Raw genomic sequence first — 24,430 nt, forward strand, 5'->3', positions numbered from 1 at the left:
CCATTTCTGTCTTGTTCATGACATATTTCCTAACACAGAGTATCCACTCTGTAAATACTTTTCTTAAAAATATTTTATCATGTTGGAACTAATATAGGAGGAAAATAGACAATTTTTCTCCTCCTGAAGTTACCAGAAATGACAAGGAAAGGAAAAGATTAGAAAAGTAAAGGAGACCTCATGAAATATATGTCAGAAGTGATATATTTGAAAAATACTTTTTTCACATGTTCAAGTATGTTGAAGTTGTTAAATGTATTAGAAAGACATATGTTAGTCACTCAGTTGTGTCTGACTTTTTGCAACTCCATGGACTGTAGCCCACCAGGCTCCTCTGTTCATGGAATTCTCCAGGCAAAAATAGTGGAGTGGGTAGCCATTCCCTTCTCCAGAGGATCTTCCCAGACCCAGGGACTGAATCCAGGTCTCCTGCATTGCAGGTGGATTCTTTACTGTCTGATCTACCAGGGAAGCCCTATTGAAAGATAAGCCCGGTTATTTTCAGGTTTGCTCTTTATCATTACTAGTATTTGGGGTGACACCACACTGTTTGTGGTCCCCCACTTCTTAAAGCTTTTCATATAAACAATGCTGAAAAGAATCCCTTAGGAGGATACAAGAGGGGGATCTGTTCAGTATTCATTTAGTTTATTACTCCATTCAGCTTCCTAGTTTTAGAATAATGGGAACAGGGACTTGCCTGTGGTCCTATGGTTAAGACTCTGTGCTTCTGCTGCTTCAATCCCTGGTCAGGGAACTAAGAACCTGCAAGGTGCATCCAAAAAAAAAAATAATGGGGATCACATTTTATGACTAATCATTCTATTGTGCAGGCAATCACAGATGATGAAATGATTTAATTTATCTTATTATTCATGCACATATTTCACCAATATTAAAACTAATAAGAAAAGTAGAAGTATATATTTTTAACAGTTATAAAAACTATAGCCAAAAAGTAAGGTGGGGATATGTTCATATCAGAGACTTCAACCATAAATAATTATTACAAATTAATACCAACTTAACCTTCTAGAAACCAAGCCTAGATTCTGAGAATATTGAGCCTCATGGTTCTTTGTATCTACCAAGTGGAAAAAAATCTGTTATCCAGTCAAAGGAGTTTTTTTTTTTTTTTTCACCGTGGCAGTTGCATGTTCTGTTTTTATAATAAACACATAAGATGCTTCCCTGTTGACTTCAGAATCTTCCTGAAATGCAGGAGACCCTGGTTCAAACCCTGGGTTGGGAAGTTACCCTGGAGAAGGAAATGGCAACTCACTCCAGTATTCTTGCATGGGGAATTCCATAGAGAGAGGATCCTGGTGGACTACAGTTCATGCGGCCACAAAGAGTTGGACATGACTGAGTGACTAACAATTTCACCTTTTAAAGATATATTTTCTAATTAGTTGCAAAAAGGATAGTGATCATCCATTTCATAAAAGATGTAAAGAAAAATTTCAGTCATCAAGAGAACTAGCTAACTTTTGTAAGGTCCAGTTTTGTGAGGTATTTGAATGGATGGGGAGAAGTAGAGTCCAGGTGTGTGTGGCATTCTGCTGATGTGACTTGACTGATGGAAGGACCTGGGGAGGCAGAAGAGGAATGATGAGCTCCTTCCAGTCTTCTATGAAGACAAGACTTCAAATATTTTATGGTTTGAGGCTGCCCATGAAATGGGGTCATTCAAGAGTCTTGCTGAAAAGCAGCTCTCTGGTATGTTCAATGAGGGGTTGTTCCAGAAGGAACACTTGACAGAAATTTTTGCCTGGGGAAGGCATCCATACAGAATTGGAGAGAAGGGCTGCTCCTGAGGCTCTTTTAAAAAGAAGTGCAGGGTTTTCTCAGTATTTGAGATGGAGAGTCTGAGAACTTTGGCATCATCTCTGTGGGATATGTGGATTTTCCTGCATCCTAGTACTCTGTAATCAGTTGGACACTAAATTCAATCGAGATTCTGCCTCCTACACACCCCAGGTAACCAAATGTGGTGGCCAGCTGATTAGACCTGTTTATGCTGTCTCTAGGTGGTGGGTCTGTGCCTGAAATGATGACACCATTGTTTTCTCTAAGTAGTAACTGAAAGTATGTTTTAGGGCTTCCCAGGTGGCTCAGTGATAAAAGAATCTGCCTGCCAATGCAGGACATGCAGAAGAAATGAGTTCAGTCCCTAGGTTGGGAAGATTTCCTGGAAGAGAAAATAGCAACCCAGTCCAGTATTCTTGCCCATATAATCCCATGGACAGAAGAGCCTGGTGGGCTACAGTTCATGGAGTCAGAAAGAGTCAGACACATCTGAGCAACTGAGTGAGTGAGAATATATCTTCAGGTCACTACTGGAGCCACCAGCAAAAAGGACACCTGACTGCTATGACCAGAAGGCATAATCCTGCTTGTGCTGTGAAAGACTGCTGATGTCCTGAGGTTTAGTTTCAGATCCTACTGCCTAACTGCCTCTGGAAGCTTAGGTTGATATTTTCATCTTAATGACATTTGGCAGCTAATTATAATAGGGTTTTGAGGGGAACATTTTTACAAAAGTGAGCATAGCAATGGAAAGTACATAAAACCAGGGTGGTATTTGGTTGTCTTTCTCTAACCAGCTTTTTGCCTTTGGCAGTGCCTGAATAATGAAGCCATATCCAAACTCTGTCTGAAAGGTGCCAGGATCAACTAGCAAAGTCTGCTACAAGCATTGTTAGGGGAGGGTTAAGATGTGTGTCAGGTGTGTTAGGACCATGGATCATCAAGTCTGCTGTTTTAAGGAGTTCTCATACTAGATTCCCAGGAACTCTGTTCAACCTCAGATGCTTAATAAGATGTGCAGTAGTGGTGAAGCTGTTGGATGGTACCTGAGGGTTTTCTGAACATATATAACAAAGCCTGGAGAAAAATGCACATCGTCACACGCAGGCATCCTTAACCCTGATTATTCTCCCTCTGAGACACTGCTAGCATATTCAAAAGCAAAGACATTACTTTGCCAACAAAGGTCTGTCTAGTCAAGGCTATGGTTTTTTCAATAGTCATGTATGGATGTTAGAGTTGGACTGTGAAGAAAGCTGAGTGCCGAAGAATTGATGCTTTTCAACTGTGGTATTGGAGAAGACTCTTGAGAGTCCCTTGGACTGCAAGGAGATCCAACCAGTCCATTCTAAAGGAGATCAGTCCTGGGTGTTCTTTGGAAGGAATGATGCTAAAGCTGAAACTCTAGTACTTCGGCCACTTCATGCAAAGAGTTGACTCATTGGAAAAGACTCTGATGCTGGGAGGGATTGGAGGCAGGAGGAGAAGGGGACAACAGAGGATGAGATGGCTGGATGGCATCACCGACTCAATGGGCATGAGTTTGAGTGAACTCCAGTAGTTGGTGATGGACAGGGAGGCCTGGCATGCTGCGGTTCATGGGATCTCAAAGAGTCGGACACGACTGAGAGACTGAACTGAACTGAACTGAGACACTGCTGTTGTGATTAAAAGCACAACCTTGGGATTAAGAAAGTCATGTCTCACACCCAGGTCTGTCACTTTGGTGGGTTCAAATAGTTAATCTTTGGCAGTGAGTGCTCTTAATCCCTTAGTCTCTAGAGTTCTAATGAGGATTTCTTGAACTGATGCTTGTAAAGTACTTGCTGGTCATGACCAAAGACACTGGAACCTTGAACATGAGGCAATCAAGAACTTACTCACAACTAGCAGGTCTCATATAGCTTGAGTGATCATCTGCAGCAGGGCTGTCAGCCTGGGGTCATCCTGCCCGGGAAGATCTGCCGTCTTGGGGGTGTGTGTTCCCAAGTGTCCTCAGGGTTGTGGGAAGCACAGACATTAGTCATGTGAAGTGTAGGGTTACATGTGTCTGTGACTGTGAGCTGACACCATTACTGGGACATAGTCTGCTTCAGGACAGCGAGCTCAGTGCTTGTGGGAAAAGTGTTACTTTGGGCAACACACCACCGGAGCCTTAACATCCCCTCTCCCCCTATACTAGCTAGTTTTCTTTGCAGACCCTCCAGTTCACTCATCCTGGCATCCTGCTCAGCCCTAAATGGAGTTTGAGAGAAGCAGGATAGATTTTTACAGGCCCAGATTCCCCCAGCCTGTAACTCTTGGGCATGAGGTGAGGTCGGTGATGGGGTGTTTGGTTCCCTGGTGTTCAAGGCTGAGATGAAACCTGGTTTCTAAAGTCCTCCCTGCCCTCCATCCCTGCTAGAGAGAATCAGCTGCACTTTGATCTCCTGACAGGGAAGCAGGTGAGGGAGGCCACTCTGGAGAGTTCATTCCAGGACTCTCCCTGGGGGAACAACCATGTCTGCTTCCTGCTCAGAAGCCCTGTCTGTGATGGATAGTATTGATGTAACCTCATTTACTTAGGAAATGAGAGCCTGGTTCTGGTGAGTTTTCTGTGCTCTCTGGAGCTGGACTCTTGGCATTTTCCTGACAGGGTGATGGGCCCAGTAATACTCCTGCATCATCCCTGTGAACACCCTGGTTCCTGTCTGAGTTCTGGGGGTGGGTTGGGACACCTGCTGGGCTGAAGAAAAGGCCTGAACACAGTCCCTTGCCTTTATTATTTGGAGCATGAGCTCCATCTGAGTTTATGTTGCTCTTATAAGCAAAACATTATAGGAAGCTAAAAAGTTAGTCAATAGAGTGAAGAGAGAGAGAGAGAGCAGTGTGGATGCGGGAATGAGAACACAGGTACTCAACTGCATGAACAAAGGCACCAATGAGTCACTTTCAGCTCTTTGTGTGAACAAAGGACAAAGGGAAAGTGTGAGATCATGTTGCGGTTCAGAGATCCATCAGGGCAGTTATGAAAGCATCCATCAGGCTCCCGGAGCAGAAGTCAAGACCATTCAAAGGTTTCTCATCTGCCGGGTCCTGTGAGCACTAGGGCGATGCAGCACCAGATGCTCTGTGATCCGCACAGAGGCTCCTGGCACAGGTGCAGGGGGAGGCCCAGGACGGGGGAGGTGGCAGACTGTCTGGTCCCTTACTCGTCTCATCCTGTCCTGTGTCTGGCTCTGGTCCAGGGTGGGGGATGTACTGACTCATCAAAATTCAGGGTGGTGAGGACTCTAATGAGGAATTAAATTTTAGAATGTTACTGATTCAAAAATTAGTTAACAATGAAAAAGAAAAAAAAAATATAGCCATTTGAAGCAACATGGATGGATTTAGAGAATAATATTAAAAAAAAAGTCAGAGAAAGACAAATATGGTATCACTTATACGTGGAATCTAAAAATAATACAAATAAATCTGTACACAAAATAGAAATAGACTCAGAGACATAGAAAACAAACTTACCAAAGGGGATTGGGAGGGAGGGAGGAACAAAGTAGAAATATGGGATTAATAGACACACTACTATTTGAAATAGGTATGCAACAAGAATTTACTGTAAAGCACAGGAAATTTTATTCAGCGTCTCGTAATAACCTGTAATGGAATATAATCAGAAAAAAATAACTGAATGAATATACTATATACCTGAAACTAACACATTATTGTAAATCAACTATACTTCAATAAATTTTTAAAAATTTGTGAACAATTTCCACCTGGAGAGATGCCAGGAGAATTTGGAGGGAAGCATGTTTGAGAGGACCTTGATGAAAGAACCAGTAAAGAATTTATCTAAATCTAGCTGTGAATGAATTTGGTCAAACATAGGTTCAAAGAGAATCTTTCATTCCCAGGTCATTAAAGTGAAACCTGATGTGAACAGGAGTGAGGGTCACATGGAGGATTCCTATTGGTGGGAGGTGTCACCGCATATGGAGAAGGCAATGGCACCCCATTCCAGTACTCTTGCCTGGAAAATCCCATGGATGGAGGAGCCTGGAAGGCTGCAGTCCATGGTGTCACTGAGGGTCGGACATGACTGAGCGACTTAGCTTTCACTTTTCACTTTCATACATTGGAAAAGGAAATGGTAACCCACTCCAGTGTTCTTGCCTGGAGAATCCCAGGGATGGCGGAGCCTGGTGGGCTGCCGTCTATGGGGTCTCAGAGAGTCGGACACAACTGAAGTGACTTAGCAGCAGCAGCAGCAGCAGCAGTCACGACATACCCCAGGAGTCAGTGGGTTTCCTCACATCCAGCTTCCCTGACTTTCTCTGTTGTGTGTCTGTCTCTGCTTCCCCAGCACGGAGCCCGGTATTTTCTCACTTAGCATCTTCTCTGCGGGGACTCCGGACCATCAGAGCATACAAAGCTGAAAAGAGCTTTCAGGAGCTGTTTGATGCATATCAGGATTTGCACTCAGGTCTGTAAGTTTCTGGAAATAATTTCAGATGGGATGTGCTGCCTTCTGAGGCCTGATCTCCATCTCAGGTGGCCTAGTAGGCCAGCACCTCTCTCTGTGTCACCTGCATGTCCCCCTATGCCACCCACCTCGCCCACCCCTTCCTCTCAGCATCCCTTCTGTGCTCCCCTCTTCCCTGTCAGCCCCTGCTTTTCTCCCCTGACTGGCTTGCATTGTCCTTCCATCACTGTGCCCTGTGGACTTCTATCTCTTTAGGGCAGGACTCAGTAAAATTTTGTTTTTTGCAAAGATCCAGATAGAAAATATTGTAGGCTTTGTGTGCTATACTGTGTCTATTGCAACTACTCACCTTGGCTGTTGTAGCACAAAGACAGGCAAAGATAATACATCAGTAAATGGCTGTTTTCTAATAAAATTTCCTTTTCAGAACCAGGTGGTCGCTATTCTTGTCCCCCAGGCTGTAGTTTGCCAACTCTTTTCAGAGCATGGAGGGTAGCAGATGTGATTGACAAAACTAATTTCCTGATTTGCCACCCACTTGATTATACTTTGTATCAGTGAAGTTGTTTTTCCTAGGTAGAAAATTCAGAATTTCCTCTAAGTCTATAAAATCCTGGTCAAACTTTTCAATCGTTACTGTATTTTGAAGATAAAATAGCATTTTGAAAGCCACATGCAGATCCTGTTGGCTGATGGTCATGTAGATACTGGCTCCTAAGAATAAACACTGCAGGGCCCTGTGGTGAGTGCAGAAGGTGCTGGAAACAGTGTGAGCTCTGCTGTCTGAGAACTGGGAACAGTAGACATGTGAGAGGACGATCTTCACACTGAGGCCCGGCACTGCAGAAAATGCACCAATGAGACGATTTTCCATCTTCTTTCTTGTGATCGTATTTCTGTTGATAACCTGTGGATTGACATTTTCTTTTTTTTTAATTTTATTTTATTTTTTAACTTTACAATATTGTATTGGTTTTGCCACATATCAACATGAATCTGCCACAGGTATACACGTGTTCCCCATCCTGAACCCTCCTCCCTCCTCCCTCCCTGTACCATCCCTCTGGGTTTTCCCAGTGCACCAGCCCCAAGCATCCAGTATAATGCTTGCTTCCTGGACTGATTCCTGTGTGTCCCATACCTTGTCTTGGGTTATAACCTAGTTTTCTGGAATCTTCAGGTTCCTTGAGTGTGTGGCTTTGCTCTCCTACCTTGTATAAAATCTTCTGTACCTCAGCTGAGGAAATGCTCTCCCTCATTAGAAGCAGTTAACATGGTTTTTTTGTTTATGTATTATGCTTATTACGGTTCACAAATCCAGAGGCTTGGTTCCTACTTTTGACGACGTCCCGATGGCTTGCTGTGTATCTGGATGTCATCTGTGCCATCTTTGTCACTGTTGTTGCCTTTGGGGCCCTGATTCTGGTAGAAAGTAAGTAAATATGTGAATATTTGTAGTATGTTTACAGTTTATAACTTTGTAGTTATTAAACTCTTGCCATCTTGTCTAATATATACTGCTTGGTTCTAGTGAATTACAGTGTCTGCAGCATGTGACTCCACTGTGTGGTTCTTGTGAACTCATTTGTGTCATGATGAGCACTTTCATCTTTTTTTCCATTTACTTATTTATTTACAGTAGGTCCTTGTTGAGACCTCTTTAAAAAATTTTTGATTGGCGTATCGTTGATTTATGATGTTGTGTTAGCTTCAGGTGTACAGCCAAGTGAATCTGTTTTACATATATCCACTTTATCAAAGATTCTTTTACCATATCCCATAGACACTGGGGTGCATGTATCTTTTTCTTTAGGAATTTGCATTTTAATTAATATTTCAAATAAATTATCCTTTAGAAAAGAATTTCTATTTTGGACTTTCAGAATCTTTAAGAGAAAGACCAGATTTGAAAGTGCCTCCAGCAGACCTGTGGTGTCTTGGGCCCCTGCTTTGGCTGGCTCAGACCATTCTTTTAGGTTTTACTGGTTTACACAGTTGTCTTAGTTTACGGTGTATAGCAAAATGAATCTGAAATACGTATACATATATACACTCCTTTTTTGATTCTTTTCCTATATAGGTTATTACAGAGTTCCCTGTACTTTACATTTGTTTCTTATTAATTATCTATTTTCTTATTTTATATATAGTAGTATGTCTGTGTCAGTCCCAGTCTTTCAATTTATCCCTCCCTTCCCTCATCCCCTGGTAAGCATAAGTTTATTTTCTGCATCTGTGACTCTATTTCTGATTTGTAGATAAGTTCATTTGTTGCCTTTTGTTAGAATTCATGTATAAGCAATATCATATTCTATGTTTCACTGTCTGACATACTTCATTTAGTATGAAAATCTCTAGGTCTACCCATGTTGTTGCAAATGGCATTATCTTCCCTTTGTTACGGCTGGATAATACTCCATTGTATATATGATACCACACATCTTCCTTACCCATTGCTTGATTGATGGACATTTAGGTTGCTTCCATGTCCTGGCTATTGTGAATAGTGCTGCAGTGAACATTAGGGTGCATATATGTCTTAGAATTATGGTTTTCTCTGGATATATGTCCAGGAATGGGATTGCTGTATCACATGGTAGTGCTGGTTTTAGTTTTTAAAAGAACTTCCATATCATTCTCTATAGTGACTGTACCAGTTTACATTCCCAGCAACAGGGTAGGAGTATTTCTTCACATCCTCTCCAGCATTTACTGTTTGTAGATTGGTTGATGATGATCATACTGAGTAGTGTGAAGTAAGACCTCACTATAGTTTTGATTTGTATTTCTTTAATAATTAGAGATGTTGACCATCTTTTTATGTGCTTTTTGGCCATCTGTATGTCTTCGTTGGAAAGTGTCTGTTTTAATCTTCTGCCAATATTTTGATTGGGATTTTTTTTTTTAATATTGAACTGCATAAACTGTTTGTGTATTTCAGAGTAATCCCTTGTCAGTCACTTTGTTTGCAAATATTTTTCCCCATTCTGAAGGTTGTTTTTCAGTATTGTTTATGGTGTTCTTTGCTGTGCAAAATCTTTTAAGCTTATATAGTTCCATTAGTTTACCTTTTATTTTCATTACTCTAGGAGGTTAATCAAAAAAGATCTTGATGAAATTTATGTCGGAGAGAATTCTGAGTTATATATCAGAATATATATATCTAAGAGTTTTCATCTAAGAGTTATATATTGTCTGGTGTTACATGTATGTCTATAATCCATTTGAGTTTACTTTTGTGTATGATGTTAGGGAGTGTTTTAATTTTATTCTTTTACATATAGCTGTCCAGTTTTCCCAGCACCACTTATTGAAGAGACTGTCTTTTCTCCATTGTGTATTCTTGCTTCCTTTGTCATAGGTAACCTTAGGTGCATGGGTTTATCTCTGGACTTTCCATTTTGTTCCATTGATCTATATTTCTGTTTTTGGTGCCAGTAGCATATTGTTTCAGTTACTGTAGCTTTGTAGTATAGTCTGAAGACAAGGAACCTGATTCTACCCAGCTTCAAATTTCTATTCTGTTTTTCTCAAGATTGCTTTGGCTTTTCATAGTATTTTGTGTTTCCATACAAAATGTAAAAGCTTTTGTTCTAATGCTGTGAAAAATGCCATTGGTAGTTTGATAGGCATTGCACTGAATCTGTCGATTACTTTGGGTGGTTTGTTTGTTTGTTTGTTTATTTACTGTAGGTCTTTGTTGAGAGCTTTTATCTTTTTATCTTTCTTTAAATTGGGTGAGGTCCATGCAACTGTAGTAAGCTGACCTGAACATTCCAGGTAGTGTCCTGTACGTGGATGGAGAGAACCAAATTTACTATTAAGCTTTTTGTACAGCTTAGGGTTTAGGTCTAACTTTAGGGCTACTTGGATCTCTTGGTTGTAGGTGCCGGGTGTACTGGGCAGATTAAGATTCTCTGTAGCAAAGAACAGTGTCCTCACTGCTGTGTGGGTAACAAATGAGCAGCTGTTGGGGTGCATGGCATGAATTTCACCATCCCTAACTATTCCATAATAATAACCCTGAATCACAGTCTTTGATAATGGAACAACGAGAGTAATACTTTAGATTTAAAAGCACTGGCTCTTAGAACCCATTGCCTTGTTTTTGTGGTTGCAACTGCAAGTACACTGGATGTAGAAAGTGAAATTATACAATGAAAATTGGAGCCATAAGAACAAAAATCTGAATAACGACGTGTGAAAGTGAAAGTCACTCAGTCGTGTCTGACTCTTTGTGACCCCATGAACTGTTGCCTGCCAGGCTTATTTGTCCATGGAGTTCTCCAGGCAAGAATACTGGATTGGGTTGCCATTTGCTTCTCCAGGGGATCTTACTGACCCAGGGATTGACCTGGGTCTCCTGCATTGCAGGCAGATTCTTTACCAACTGAACCACCAGGAATGACCTTGAATAATGACATGACTCTCACCTATATAATACCATAAAGTGTATCTCAATCCAGTTGGAATTAATAGGATAAATGACAGAAATCGTAAAGACCTATGAGAATCAGAAGAGATTAGGAAGAGCTGGCAATAATACACAGAAGAACTGTACAGAAAAGATCTTAATGATCTGGATGACCATGATGGTGTGGTCACTCACCTAGAGGCAGACTTTCTGGAGTGTGAAATCAAGTGGGCCTTTGGAAGCATTACTATGAACAAAGCTAGTGGAGGTGATGGAATTCCAGCTGAGGTATTTCAAATCCTAAAAGGTGATGTTGTTGAAGTGCTGCACTCAATATATCAGCAAATTTGGAAAACTCAGCAGTGGCCACAGGACTGGGAAAGGTCAGTTTTCATTCCAATCCCCTGGATGGGAAATGGCAAAGAATGTTCAGGCTACCATAAAATTGCACTTATTTCTCATGCTAGTAAGGTTATGCTCAAAATCATTCAAGCAAGGCTTCAACAGTACATGAACTGGAAACTTAGGGTTGTACAGGCTAGGTTTATAAAAGGCAGAGGAACCAGAGAATAAACTGCCAACATTTGATGGATCATACAGAAAGCAAGAGAATTCCATGCTGAGGTCCAGCCCTGGCTGATCCAGGGAGTTCAAAGGGGAGACGGCTTCAGCAATCAGGATATGATAGCTTTAATTAAATATTAATTAGAGATATAAAGAGTAATAGAATGAGGATAGCTCAGCAGGAAAATTCAGTGAAGAGGCTGAGTAGCTTGGTTTACACGGGAAACCAATAAAACTTCAAGACAAGAAGTTTGCACCACTTATGTAGGCTGCAGGCATCCTTCCATTCTCCCAAAGGAGAGGAGACACTGAGGCCTCCCCGGTCGGATCTTAGAAGCCCAGGCAAAATTAGTAAGCATGGCAGGGTCCGTGCTCCAGATGGAAACTCAGCCAGAGTTTGAGAGAGAGAATGACATGGGGAGACCAGTCTTTCGAGGAACTGATCCCAATTCTTTATTTTCCAGTGTCTGTTTTTATACACTGAGATGTTATACAAAAGTCACGCGGGGTCCGCAGTCCTGACTTTTATTAAGTCAGGTGCTTCATACAGATGTATACAGAGGTCTTAGGGGTGTTACATCATTTTCTGGCCAGGGGGCCTGCTGACAATTTATGACCCTCTCCTTGTGACAGCGGTCAGTCAACCAGAACACTTATTTCTCCAGGGGTGATTATTTTTGAAACAGACGCCACCTTCCGAAGGTACTAGATAAAGTTACATTCCTATAGGGTGAGGGTGTAGTGGGTTTTAATTAAGGAAAGAATTTGCTTAGCCTAAGGTCTAACATGATTAATTTCAAAGGTTAATACTTATTTCTTCTATATATTCATTAATGTGTATAAGGGCAGGGGATGTGGAGACTTAGCAGTAAACATTGACTCAACAAATGAAAAACCCTTCACCAATACAATTTCTAATCAGCCCACTATACTTATACTAATAGTTTTCTAACTTCTCTAAAGAACCTGTTTCTAGAAGGTTTAAAGCATCTCGTGCCTCTCATGGTTGGGAGGCTATGAGCAGTCACATGTGGCTGGACAAGCCTGTCAGGCAGGCTAGAGAACCTTCAGAAGAGTTTGTAAGTTTGGAACACTCCTGTCACGCCCAGGAATTATTATTAACTGGAGCTCTAAGTTAACTCCTTCTCTGAAAGAGGTGGTGGGGGACACCTCCCCCATAAAGTCAGAGGTGTAGGTGAGAGCACAAAGTAGTAAAGTAGGCCGATTCTGGTTTTGGGGGTAGATGCTCGAGAATTTCCAGGGGGACTCCTGAGGCTCGATCCCGCCTTTGCGTATGTCAAGCCTCCTTCCTCATGACCTTTGCCATGGGTGGAGGTCCTCACGCCAGCTCCCCGCAATTCCAGGAAAACATCTGCTTCATTGACTACACAAAAGCCTTTGATTGTGTGGATCAGTACAAACTGTTGAAAATTCTGAAAGAGATAGGAATGCCAGACCACTTTACCTGTCTCCTGAGAAACCTGTATTCAGGTGAAGAGCATGGAACAATGGACTGGTTCAAAATTGGAAAGAAGTATGACAAGGCTGTATATTGTTACCCTACTTATTTAACTTATATGAAGAATACATTATGTGTAATACCAGGCTGGATGACTCAAGCTGGAAACACAATTGCCAGGAGAAATATCAATAACCCTAAATATACAGATGATACCATTCTAATGGCAGAAAGTGAAAAGACTGCGAGTCTATAGTAATAAAATATCCCACTAATAGGAAGAAGAATTGATGCCTTTTAATTGTGGTGCTAGAGAAGACTCTTCAGAGTCCTTTGGACTGCAAGGAGATCAAACCAGTCAATCTTAAAGGAAAACAGTAATGAATATTCATTGGAAGGACTGAAGCTCCAATACTTTGGCCACCTGACATGAAGAGCCAACTCATTAGAAACCCTGATGCTGGGAAAGATTGAGGGCAGGAGGATAAGGGGATGACAGAGGATGAGATGGTTGGATGGCATCACCAACTCAATGGACATGAGTTTGAGCAAGTCCCAGGAGATAGTGAAGGACAGGGAAGCCTGGTGTACTTCAGTCTGTGGCATCACAAAGAGTCAGACACAACTTAGTGACTGAACAACAACAACAACATTGTTAATGCTTTCTAAATTCATAGTATTTTAAAAATTTACTTTCTCATTTGGCTCCACTGGGTCTTAGTTGGGACACGCGGGATCTTCAGTCTTAGTTGGGACAGGCAGGACTTTAGTTGCAGCATGTGAGCTCTCAGTTGTGGAATGTGGAATCTAGTTCCCTGACCAGGGATCAAACCTAAGCCCCCTGATTGGGTGCTTGGATTCTTAGTTATTGCACCACCAGGGAAGACCATCATAGTGGGTTTTTTTTTTTTTTTTAACTGTATTATTATCTCAGTCATCAGAAGTAATATTATGAGTAATACTATCATTACATGAAAATGATTTAAATGTTATAAAGGAGTGTTTTCAGTACTATATATAAAATAGAAAACTAAAAATGACCTTCTGTATTGCAAAGGGAACTCTAGTTGATACTCTGTAATGACATATATGGGAAAAGTAACTTTAAAAGAGTGGATGATATATATATATCTGGCTGATTCACTTTACTGTACACCTGAAACTAACACAACTTTGTAAATAACTATACTCCATTAAAACTCATAAAAATAAAGGAGTCTTCTTCATAAAATGACAGAAGGAACCACCTGAGGGGTTGAGAAGGAGACTGACTTTATTCCTCTTCTTCCTCACTTAGCTTTGGATCTCGGGCAGGTTGGCCTGGTCCTGTCTCTCACTCTCACGGTCATGGGGATGTTCCAGTGGTGTGTCAGGCAAAGTGCCGAAGTGGAGAATATGGTGATGACTATCTTTCCATTCTTAACATTTTCAAGTCTCCTTGCTGTTAAATGGCATAAAAGCAATTCTTATGTAAAATAGTAAAACTATTATTTCACATCATAGTTAATACAGTTTTTTTTTTAACATTCTTCTTCATCTGCTTAAAGTTAATGTAAAATAAAATATATACGTTTTTTCTCAGTCTTATGTGTGCCATGTGAGAAAGTTTTATATTCGTCACAAGCTATCCTCAAATACAATAAATGTCTCTGTAGGAAAGAGGTTCTGAAATCCTGGAGAGAAGCTAATTTCTTAGCAGCTTGGTTATCTTTGTTTCTTAATAGGTGATTCCTCATATTTTGTAAAATAAAGAATTCAGTTTTTTGAGGTTTCTTTAATTAATATGTTCCTATCTTCTGCCCTTCCCCTATTTTATCATTTATTCTTGTGCGTGGTGAACACCTGAAATTTCTGGTGGCCCTTCTTTCTGGTAGGATAAGCTCCCTCTCAGAAAGTGCTCTCAAAGTTGTGGAGTCATGGTAGTTTAGGAGGCCTTGGTCAATATGTAAATTATGTACTTTTGAATATTTGCAGCTTCTCCTAAAGGGAGAAAAACAATAAAAATGAAATCTTTCCACTTCTCTCTTCTAATAGAATAGAAAATGACTAATAATTAAATGGAGGTTTGATGACCATCCAGTTCTGTTATCTATAACACATGGCCCTTCTGTAGCCACACATTACTGATTGGCATCCATAAATATTCTTTTCTTTGACAAAATGCTCTTGTTTTTCATTCAGGTGTGAAAAGTGGATCAATAAAATCTTAGCATTCATTTCTCTAATTCTTTTGGTGTTAATATAAAGTTGGAGGAAGTGGCTGTAAGTAAAAGTATTGAAGATGACAAACAAATTTGCAATTCATCCAAGGCCTCATCAAACTCTTGTTTCTGTCCTTTGTGGATGCTAAGACCCGGGATACTCTGAACCATATAAAATCAGATATAAAGATTAAAAAAGAAAAATGTCTCATTTACAGTCTCTGAACATCCATAAACAAGACTCTCTGATACTAACTCACTTGATGTCATATGTGTTTCAGATGATTTCAGTAGAAAGGGGGATTAAATATACAGACCTTGAGAAAGAAGCACCCCGGGAACTTGAGTATCGTCCACCACCATCCTGGCCCCATGAAGGAAAGATTGACTTTTATTATATTAACTTCAGGTACAGCTTGGATGGGCCTCTGGTATTGAAGAACCTGAGAGTACTCACTGCCCCAAGAGAAAAGGTTAGTTTAAGCCATTTGCCTCTTTAAATTCCAGCTAAAGTTTTTGTACCACATCTGCTCTTGGTTTCCTTGTCAGTGTGTTGGGGGTGGGGGGAGGGCTTTTTGTACCTCATGGATGCAGATTTAATCAGTGATATGTAGGTGAATCTTTCTTGGAAACTGACCATGGAATGGGATACAAGCATTTCTTATCCCCTGCATTGTGAGCTCCCTCATGGTGGCTGGTGGGCCCTGGGCTCATGGGCTCAATTTTAACCTGACCCAGGACACTATATGTAACACTTCATTATTCATACAAAGTCTGGGAAGTCAGTCCTAGCTCCATGTCCCTAATTCTCCAGTATCTCCTTTCCATCGTCTCTTCTTTGTATTTCTAAAATCTTCTCTTCCTCCCACGGTGCTCTCTGTTTAGAACCTGCTCCTGTCACTTGGTCTTTTCTGTAGACTTTTCCTCCTACACATCCACGCTGAGCTACCATTCCCCTGCCCTCCCCCCACAGACTGCTTCTTTATTTAGCACAGATCTGATCCTTAGTTTGCTGGGAGAGCTGCTGCTGGAACCAGAGCACAGCCCCAAGTCCACTCCAGCAGGGGCCATGGGGTGAGTTCGTTGTTACTAGAGTAGAGCCCAGAATCATGACTCAGTCAAGGGTGAGGAACCAGGGCCTGTGATGGAGGCAGGACATAGAGATTTGCTCAAAGTCAAAAACAAATTGAACAGAGCAGGGAAGATCCACATGGAAGATGGCAGAGAGACTTGTGACCTGAACCAGCCAGTGTCCATGTCTGCTGTGATGTTCCTTTATACTCAACTTAAGGCCCTTGGCCTGGAACAGGGCAGAGTCTTGAAGAAAAGAATAAACCAGAGCAGACAAGTTGGTAGGAAGCTCTTCCCCACCTCCCTCTGCTGCCAGAATGTCTCCCGACTTACACACACCGCTACACTCTGGTTGTGTGTTGGTTCTCCTAAAACACCACATCCTCCCAGCTTCCAGTGTGCAGTCTGCCCTCTGCCTCAGAGACCTTCCCCTCTATCACCTGGATGGTGAAAGTCTCATTTTCTGAGTTGACTCCAATGCATCTTCAAGACCCTCAATTCTTCCTTAGCATCTTATATACTCTTTGAAGGTAGCATTCACAGGACAACTATGTTCAAAGCAGCCAAAAGTTGGAAGGAACTAATCCTTACATTGAACTATCCAATGTTTAAAAGGAGGGAAATGCTGACCTATGGTTAAACCTTGACAGCATCTTGCTAAATGTCAGACACGAAAGGAACAAATACTGCTTTTGTGAGGTGGTGAAATTCTATGAATTTGACAAAGTGGTCAAATTCAGGAAGACAGGAAGTAGGATGGTGGTCTCCAGAGACTTGGGGAGTGGCAATAGGTAGTTGTTTGTTTAATGGTTATAGAATTCAGTTTTATGAGGGAAAAAAAAAAAAAATCTTGAGCTTGGTTGCACACCATGTGAATGTACTGAACATTAAACCATCCACTTAGAAATGGTTAAGTAGTTAAATTTTATGTTATGTGAACTTTATCAAAATTAAAATATAAGATAGCATCTGTGTCGTGCTTTGTAATTTGAGGTCTATATCTCACGGCACCTTGAGGCTTCTTAAAATCAAGGGGCATCTTATTTTCATCCTTGTTCCCTAGAAAGTGGCAGTCTGCAGGGCTTAGAGAGGGTGCTGAAGAACTGCTGTCTGCAAGGTTGAGTAACACACAGGTGTGAGCAGCCAGTAACCAGAACATACACACAAGACAACTGCATGAACAACTAAAAGAACTGCTCTTTAACTCTTCCCACCACAACCCCCTAGTGGACTATAGCTGTAATTTAATGAATGATATCCTTGTAACAAGAAAATATATATTCAACTTATTGCCAAAAGGATACCCAGGGAGCAGCTTCAGTTAGTTGCAGCACTAAAGGTGACTCATAATTATTTCCAGTTCCATCATAGTTCAGGAAGAAGCTGAGGACTGTTTTGTTGGGAAAACATTAACCACAGCTCTTGATACAATCCTGTCCCTGAGAGCACTGTAGGTGATGTTAGCTTACTCTCAGACAATGTGTCTGTCAGATTTCCTGTTGTAAATGTGATTCTGTTAACTTGCACTTGTCTTAATTTTCCTCAAAGCCATAAAATAGGAATTATTTCAGAAACTCTGCAGTACAACTTACAAACATAATAGATTCTATTCTTCCTTCTTAAAAACTGCAAATCATAGGACTGTTGAGATTCCAAAATATTTGAGGGCAAATTGAATTTGGAAGCTGAATTAATGACTGTGGTAGCTTGACTTTTGATCTCTGACTTGGTCTATCCCCCGTATCACAGATCAGTTCAGTCGCTCAGTTGTGTCCAACTCTTTGTGACCCCATGGACTGCAGCATCAGGCCTCCCTGTCCATTACCAACTCCCGGAGCTTGCTCAAACTCATATCCTTCAAGTTGCTGATGGCATCCAACCTTCTCATCCTCTGTCGTCCCCTTCTGCCTTAACAACATTAGCTTCATTTCTGTGTTTGGAGACAATACCCACGCAGCGTGTTCAGGAAGTGATTCTACTCCACCTGTGAACATCCCAGGTTCCCTCTCCTGCTAACCTGTCCCACCCCATCACTCTGGGTCACCCCTTTGGTGCTGGGTTTGAAAGAGGCTGCTGTGAGGGATGTGGGAGTGAGCCTGCCCAGCCGAAATGGGGCTTTATTCTCTTTCCATTGTTTCCTCTGTTGTCCTGATTCCTGAAAGTTAGAATCAATAGGAGAATGTAGTAGGTACTACATAGAATTCAAATTCAGGGAAGAAATAGCAAGTAAAAATAAAGATCCCAGATGATGTAAATAGCACCTTAATCTTCCCAGTTAGATTCTGAACACTGGTTTCAATTTTCATTTAGATAGTTTTCATTTAGATGGTTTTGTGGTTGATTTAATGATTTTAGAGTTCTGGGACATTTTAAAGCATTTATCCAGCTCTCAGGATAGATTGGTTTTGGTTTGTTATATTTATATAAATATAAATAAGCTCAGAGCTCTTATTTCTATAATACACTTTAGAGATACTTACTAGACCTTGCTGTAATGTGCAAAAATATTCGTTTCCTACATTTTCTCCTTTTTTACATAGTGTCTCCTCAGCAACCCCTCTCCTCATTCCAGATTGTCCCACTTCCCTTACTGGCTTTCTAATTCCTTGTGATTCAGACTGTGGTGTCAGGGCCAGCAGCTCCTACATCTCCTGGAGCTTTCTAGAAATGCAGAGTCTCAGGCCCATCCAGACCTCTTTACTCATTTGAACAAGGCCTTCTGGTAAATTCCTTTCTCTCCCATAAGCATTTCTTATAAGTGATAACCTGTGATTTCTATTAAACATCCTTTGACAGGTTGAAATTGAGCTCAGGTCCCTGTTATGACTGAGCATTAGGCTCTAGAAAGTTCTGTGCCACTTCCCCTATAGATTTACTTACTTTCATATTCTTCAAATTGCACTTATGCTTTATAATTCAACTCTGTGTGATTCCACTGCATTTCTTTGCATCTTCTTGGTGGAGTCTCATCTTCATCACAGGCAGTTTTCATCCTGCTCCTACCTTCCCCACACCAGCCTCCTACAGGGACTGGAGGGATTTCCCATAGGCTTAGCCCTGCCTGGACCTGGAGTCAGAGACAGCCTCGTGCAGCAGTGTATGTGAGGTTCTTTCACCACCTGATGGGATAAAGAATGAGTCTCGCTCTCCAAGCAGGGCAGGAAGTCTGTTTGGTTTGTCTCCTGGGGAACCTGACCTCAGGTACTCTCTCTGCTCAGTGATGTCATCCCTCTTGTCTCACTCACCGTGTTATATGTACCCATGTCCACATCATGCTTCAACTCTCTGGCCACAGGATCTCCATGGTAGGCCCGTTCCTTTAACTGCAGCTACACCTCTCCCCACTTTCTCTGTTCTAGCTACACAGACACATGATAAGATACCAGACCGTCCAGGTTTAAGGAGTTAATCAGCAGAATGGAAAAGAGGCTGACAGATGTGGGTTTGAGTCTCATCCTATGACTTAATGGACTCTGAAATTTCAGGCAGACTAATTAAGCCTCAGTCTTCTTTTGGAAAAATGGAATTGATAGGACCTAACCCGTAGGCTTGTTGTACAACTTAAACAAGATAAGACATGTAAAGCACCCAGCACAGGGGTCAGAGTAGATGCTTGACCAATGATTGTTGTAGTTTTTATACTGTATAAAATTACTATAAACACTTATATGGTGGAAGTTGTTGTCTGTCCCATGAGAATGAGGTGTTGGCCATTTGAAGTTTTATTTATGGCTGCAGGATCCATCTGCCATGTTTCTTTTTGTCCAGCTTATCATATGTCTAAATAATATGGTGATAGATTTTCCATAAATTCTCTGGCCTGATTAAAAACCTCAGCTTTCTGCAGAAGCTTCTTTGTCTCAGGGCTCCACAGGGAATAAAAATAAGAAAAAGTCAAGTCCAGTACAGATCCTGCTGTCAACATATACAGGCCAGTTGAAGAAACAAGAAAATAGGTATATTAGTTTTATAAACTAGAAGGTGGTCAGAATTTTTATAGAAATTTAGGAAAAGATAATACAACATCTGTTAGTATTGGGATAAGCACATATAGGGTACAGGGAGAGCATTTCTGAAGAATTAGGCACATGAGACAGACTTAGTGATGTGTGGTCAGGGCTTCAGCAGGTGGAAATGCATGTGAAAGGCATTCTCGGAGGTGAGACCAACATGAGCAAAGGCACGATGCCCTGATCCAGTGAGTGAAGAACCAGGCACCTGCAGAGCATTCAGGGAAAAGAACTACCAGGTGTGTAGCATACATTTTCATATCCAACCCTCACAACTACCTAGTGACCCCAAGAAAGCTGACTCATGGACATGAAGGATGGAGAGGTCAGTGGGAACAGTTTTGTAGAAGAGATGTCCTGGGATGGAGTGACACAGAGACGACCTTTGGGGGTTTACTCTGAGAAGTGAGAGCACATGGTCCCAAGTGGGCATATGCAGGGGACAGGGAGTCAGGAGCTATTGTGTTTCCATTAAGATGTCCTGGGAAATAGACTCCACTTTTTGGTATCAAACTGATGTCAATTAAAACAGAGCTATAACACCCAGGCTTATGAATGTGCAGGGAAACAGGTGGAAGTTGAAAATGGTATCATTTTTCTGGAGGTTGGCAATACTTAACAGCTTTCTCTTAAAATGTACGTACCTTATTCTCAGCAATTACACATCTGAGAATTCATCTGAGGAAAGCATTAAGGTTATTTGCAAAGATTGAGCTTCAAGGATATTTGACACGGAGTAATTTATATTAGCAAACTATTGGAGATTGAATATCTACCAGTAGGAATTTGTTAAATAAATGATCACATATACTGTAATATTATATAGCCATTTAAAATAAATATTTTTATGAAATTCTAAATGAAGATACACTAAACAGTATGTTCATACTAATCATATTTTGTTTAAATATGTAAATTTGTATCTTTAAGAACACATAACACAAGTCTGGAAAATCAAAACATCAACATCTTAAGATTGGTTTTATAAGACTTCTAGCATATATCTAGTCTTTATTTACTTTGCAAATTCATTTGCACTGATTATGATTAAGAAAAGAGTTTGTTTTATTTTGTTTTTTTAAATGATAATGCAACCTGACACTCAGGTGGTGAATGTGGACCTTAAAATGAGGGACTGAGCCATGAAACATTGCAAGACTAGAGTTTTCAGGGCTTGGCAGCATGCTGGACTCAGGGAAAGCTGGAAGGAAGGTGGACAGTTCTGCCTATGAGCCTGGGAAAGAAGTAGAGTAGGGAAGTCAGAGGACATGGCTGTTTTATGTGGGGCATCAGATGTTGATCATGTTGAGTTTGATGTGTGAAGAGAGATTCAGGAGCAAGTGTCTAACAAGTTGGTGTGGTCATCACAGATGAACCCTGGCCTGGTTCCCTGCACATTCACAAACCTGGGATTTATAGCTTCATTTTATTGGACATCAGTTTAATTTCAAAAAGTGGTATCATTTTCCCATGACATCTTGCTGAAGGCATACAGCTCCTGACTTCCTGTCTTACACTTCCCACTCTGATCCAAGTGGTAGGAAAGATAGAAAGGAGCTGTTGCGCAGCAGCTAAAATAAGATTTTTTCCAAGTGTCTTTGGTATTAGGAATGTAAACTTACTGATACTGGTGACACTTTCCGTGTGGAATTGGTAAAACCCACTGGTGACCCAGATAAGACATACAGACTACATTAATAGTTTTAATGATTTAACTGTAGAAATAGTCAGAGGCAGGTGTATTTTTTTTCTTTGAATTGCCTTTTTAGGAGGGGATGTATGGCCACACAGCATGTGGGATCTTAGTTCCCTACCAGGGATTGGACCCATGTCCCCTGCAGTGGAAGCTCAGAATCTTAACCACTGGACTGCCTGTGAAGTCCCTTGTTTCTTATTATTCTCCTCACTGGAGTTTGGAGCTCACAGTCCCGTGGTCATGAGTGGCCCTCAATGCCCCTACATATCTCAGCCCATTTATCCAAAGTCTACAAATGTTCCCATTTGCACAGATGGATCAGTTTCAGTAGAGCTGATAACATGGGAACATACACACATTCTCATGGATACAGTTGTCACCTGTGTCTTAATGTGTGTTGATTTATGTATAAGAACACCCAGAAAGACAGACACACATTTTTATTGTGCTTCACAGATAATGCTTCTTCTTCTTTTTTTTTTTTAACAAAGTAAACATTTATGACAACTCAGTGTTGAACAAGTACATTGGTACCATCTTCCCTACAGTATTTGCTAACTTCATGTCTCTGTCACCTTTTGGTAATTCTCACAATATTTCAAGCCATTTTGTTATTATTATATTTGTTTTTCTGATCTGTGATCAGTGTTTTTTAATGTTACTACCCAATAAAGGCTTAGATGATGGTTAGCATTCTTTTAGCAATCAGTATTTGAAAATTAAGGTATGAATATTGTTTTTCTTACATAATACTGTTGTGCACTAAGTAAACTACAACATAGTATAAACATAACTTTTTACAAAATAATTTTATTTATTTATCTTTGGCTGGGCTGGGTCTTCGTTGCTGCTCTGGTGTTTTCTCTAGTTGCAATGAATGAGGGGTCACTAGTTGCAGTGAGCAGCTCTCTAGTTGCAGTGCCCAGGCTTCTCACTGCGGTGGCTTCTCTTGTTGTGGCTCCCGGGTCTAGGGCGTGTGGGCTTCAGTAGTTGTGGTGCACTGGCTTAGTTGCTCTGTAGCATGTGGGGTCTTCCCGGATTAGAGACTGAACCCATGTCTGCTGCATTGATAAGTATTAGTTGCTCAGTCGTGTCCAACTCCATTGTGATCTCATGGATAGTAGCCTGCCAGGCTCCTCTGTCCATGGAATTCTCCAGGCAAGAATACTGGAGTGGGTTGCTATTTCCTTTTCTGGGGGATCTTCCCAATTCAGGGATCAAACCTGAGTCAGCTGCATTGACAGGTGCGTTATTTACAACTGAGCCACCAGAAAAGCCCCAATCTTATCATTAGTGCACTGAATTTCTCTCTGCTTTGGTTTTAATGACCAGACTGACACTTGACATGTATCTTTCCAAGGTGCAATTGCAAGTATTAATTTGCTTATAAAATACCTTTTGAACTGCTCCAGTGAAAGGTCCCATAAAAGTAGCAAATGTTGTGTTGATGTTGACTTCATTAAGTGCATTTTGTCTACTATCCTCTGTCTTATAAGACACTGAGATCTGCATTTTATAATTTTAAGATATTTTCTTTCAAGATAGAATATAATTAAGATATTTAATATTAGGAAGTTTTTTAGTTTTTCTACCAAAGAATAATTCCTCTTAAATAATTAGGCCCTTGAAAAAGTGAATACTTTTTTATGTATAATACTTCTGAATTTACTTGTTGATATCTCCATACAATTAGTCACATAATTCTCCAGGTCAACTTACTTAGGCTGTAGGAATAAAGCTAATTTAAAGGCTGACTTCTTATGGACCACTTAGGAGATCACTGGCCTTTCACTGCCAGCAGATTGTCATTTTTAACTCTTCTTGGCACTAGGGGGCTCTCAACCAGGGGGCAGTTGTCAGTATCTGAAATTTTTGGTTGCCACAGTTTATTTATGGGGTGCTACTGGTATCTAGTGGGTCGAGTTCAAGGCTACTGCTAAACATCCTACAATACACAGGAAAAGCCCTCTTCCCCCAAGAATGAATTATCTGTCCCATAATGTCAACAGTGCCATGACTGAGAAAATTATAAACTAGTCTTTACATAGAACTTTTAAAATTCATCACCAATAACCAGCATTTCTGCCAGGTTTGTTGCATTTTGTTAATTCTTACTCTCTCCTGGATCTCTTTACAGCTTGGCATTGTAGGAAGAACAGGAGCTGGAAAAAGTTCCCTCATCACTGCCCTTTTTAGATTGTCAGAACCTGAAGGTGGTGTTTGGATTGATGGACACCGGACGACCTATATTAGACTTCATGATTTAAGGAAGAAAATGTCAGTTGCACCTCAGGTAATGCACTCACATGCTCTTTTCATAAGCCACTTAAGTTTACTTATTTTGTTATTTTTATATTCTTCAAATTAAACAAAAGGGTTAATCATTTTTACCCCTCAGTTCAGTTCAGTTCAGTTGCTCAGTTGTGTCCGACTCTGCGACCCCATGAATCGCAGCATGCCAGGCCCCCCTGTCCATCACCAACTCCCGGAGTTCACTCAAACTCATGTTCTTTGAGTCAGTGAAACCATCCAGCCATCTCATCCTCTGTCGTCCCCTTCTCCTCCTGCCCCCAAACCCTCCCAGCATCAGAGTCTTTTCCAATGAGTCAACTCTTCACATCAGGTGGCCAAAGTATTGGAGTTTCAGCTTTAGTATCAGTCCTTCCAGTGAACACCCAGGACTGATCTCCTTCAGAATGGGCTGGTTGGATCTCCTTGCAGTCCAAGGGACTCTCAAGAGC

The 24,430-nt window shown here is 41.0% G+C and overlaps 1 protein-coding gene across 4 annotated transcripts in view; it reads left to right on the forward strand.

Moving 5' to 3' along the window:
* LOC147361890 (ATP-binding cassette sub-family C member 4-like) overlaps positions 1-24,430 on the forward strand; it is a 162,588-nt gene that overhangs the window by 100,721 nt on the left and 37,437 nt on the right. For 2 of the 4 annotated variants that reach the window (XR_015138358.1, XM_086330209.1), the window contains 5 exons: positions 6,155-6,274; positions 7,596-7,706; positions 14,009-14,109; positions 15,194-15,385; positions 23,827-23,982. Coding sequence is in view for 2 of the 4 variants with exons in the window: in XM_086330209.1 (XP_086186335.1) it covers positions 6,155-6,274; positions 7,596-7,706; positions 14,009-14,109; positions 15,194-15,385; positions 23,827-23,982 (680 nt within the window). In the remaining 2 variants the exon portion in view is untranslated. Of the gene's footprint in view, positions 1-6,154; positions 6,275-7,595; positions 7,707-14,008; positions 14,214-15,193; positions 15,386-23,826; positions 23,983-24,430 lie in introns of those variants that run through there. The other 2 variants (XM_086330210.1, XR_015138359.1) reach the window with 2 other exon arrangements.

Source organism: Bos grunniens, chromosome 12 (assembly GCF_055505025.1).
Source record: "Bos grunniens cultivar Pamir isolate PY7600 chromosome 12, Bosgru_T2T1.0, whole genome shotgun sequence".
In the NCBI taxonomy this organism is placed as follows: domain Eukaryota; kingdom Metazoa; phylum Chordata; class Mammalia; order Artiodactyla; family Bovidae; genus Bos; species Bos grunniens.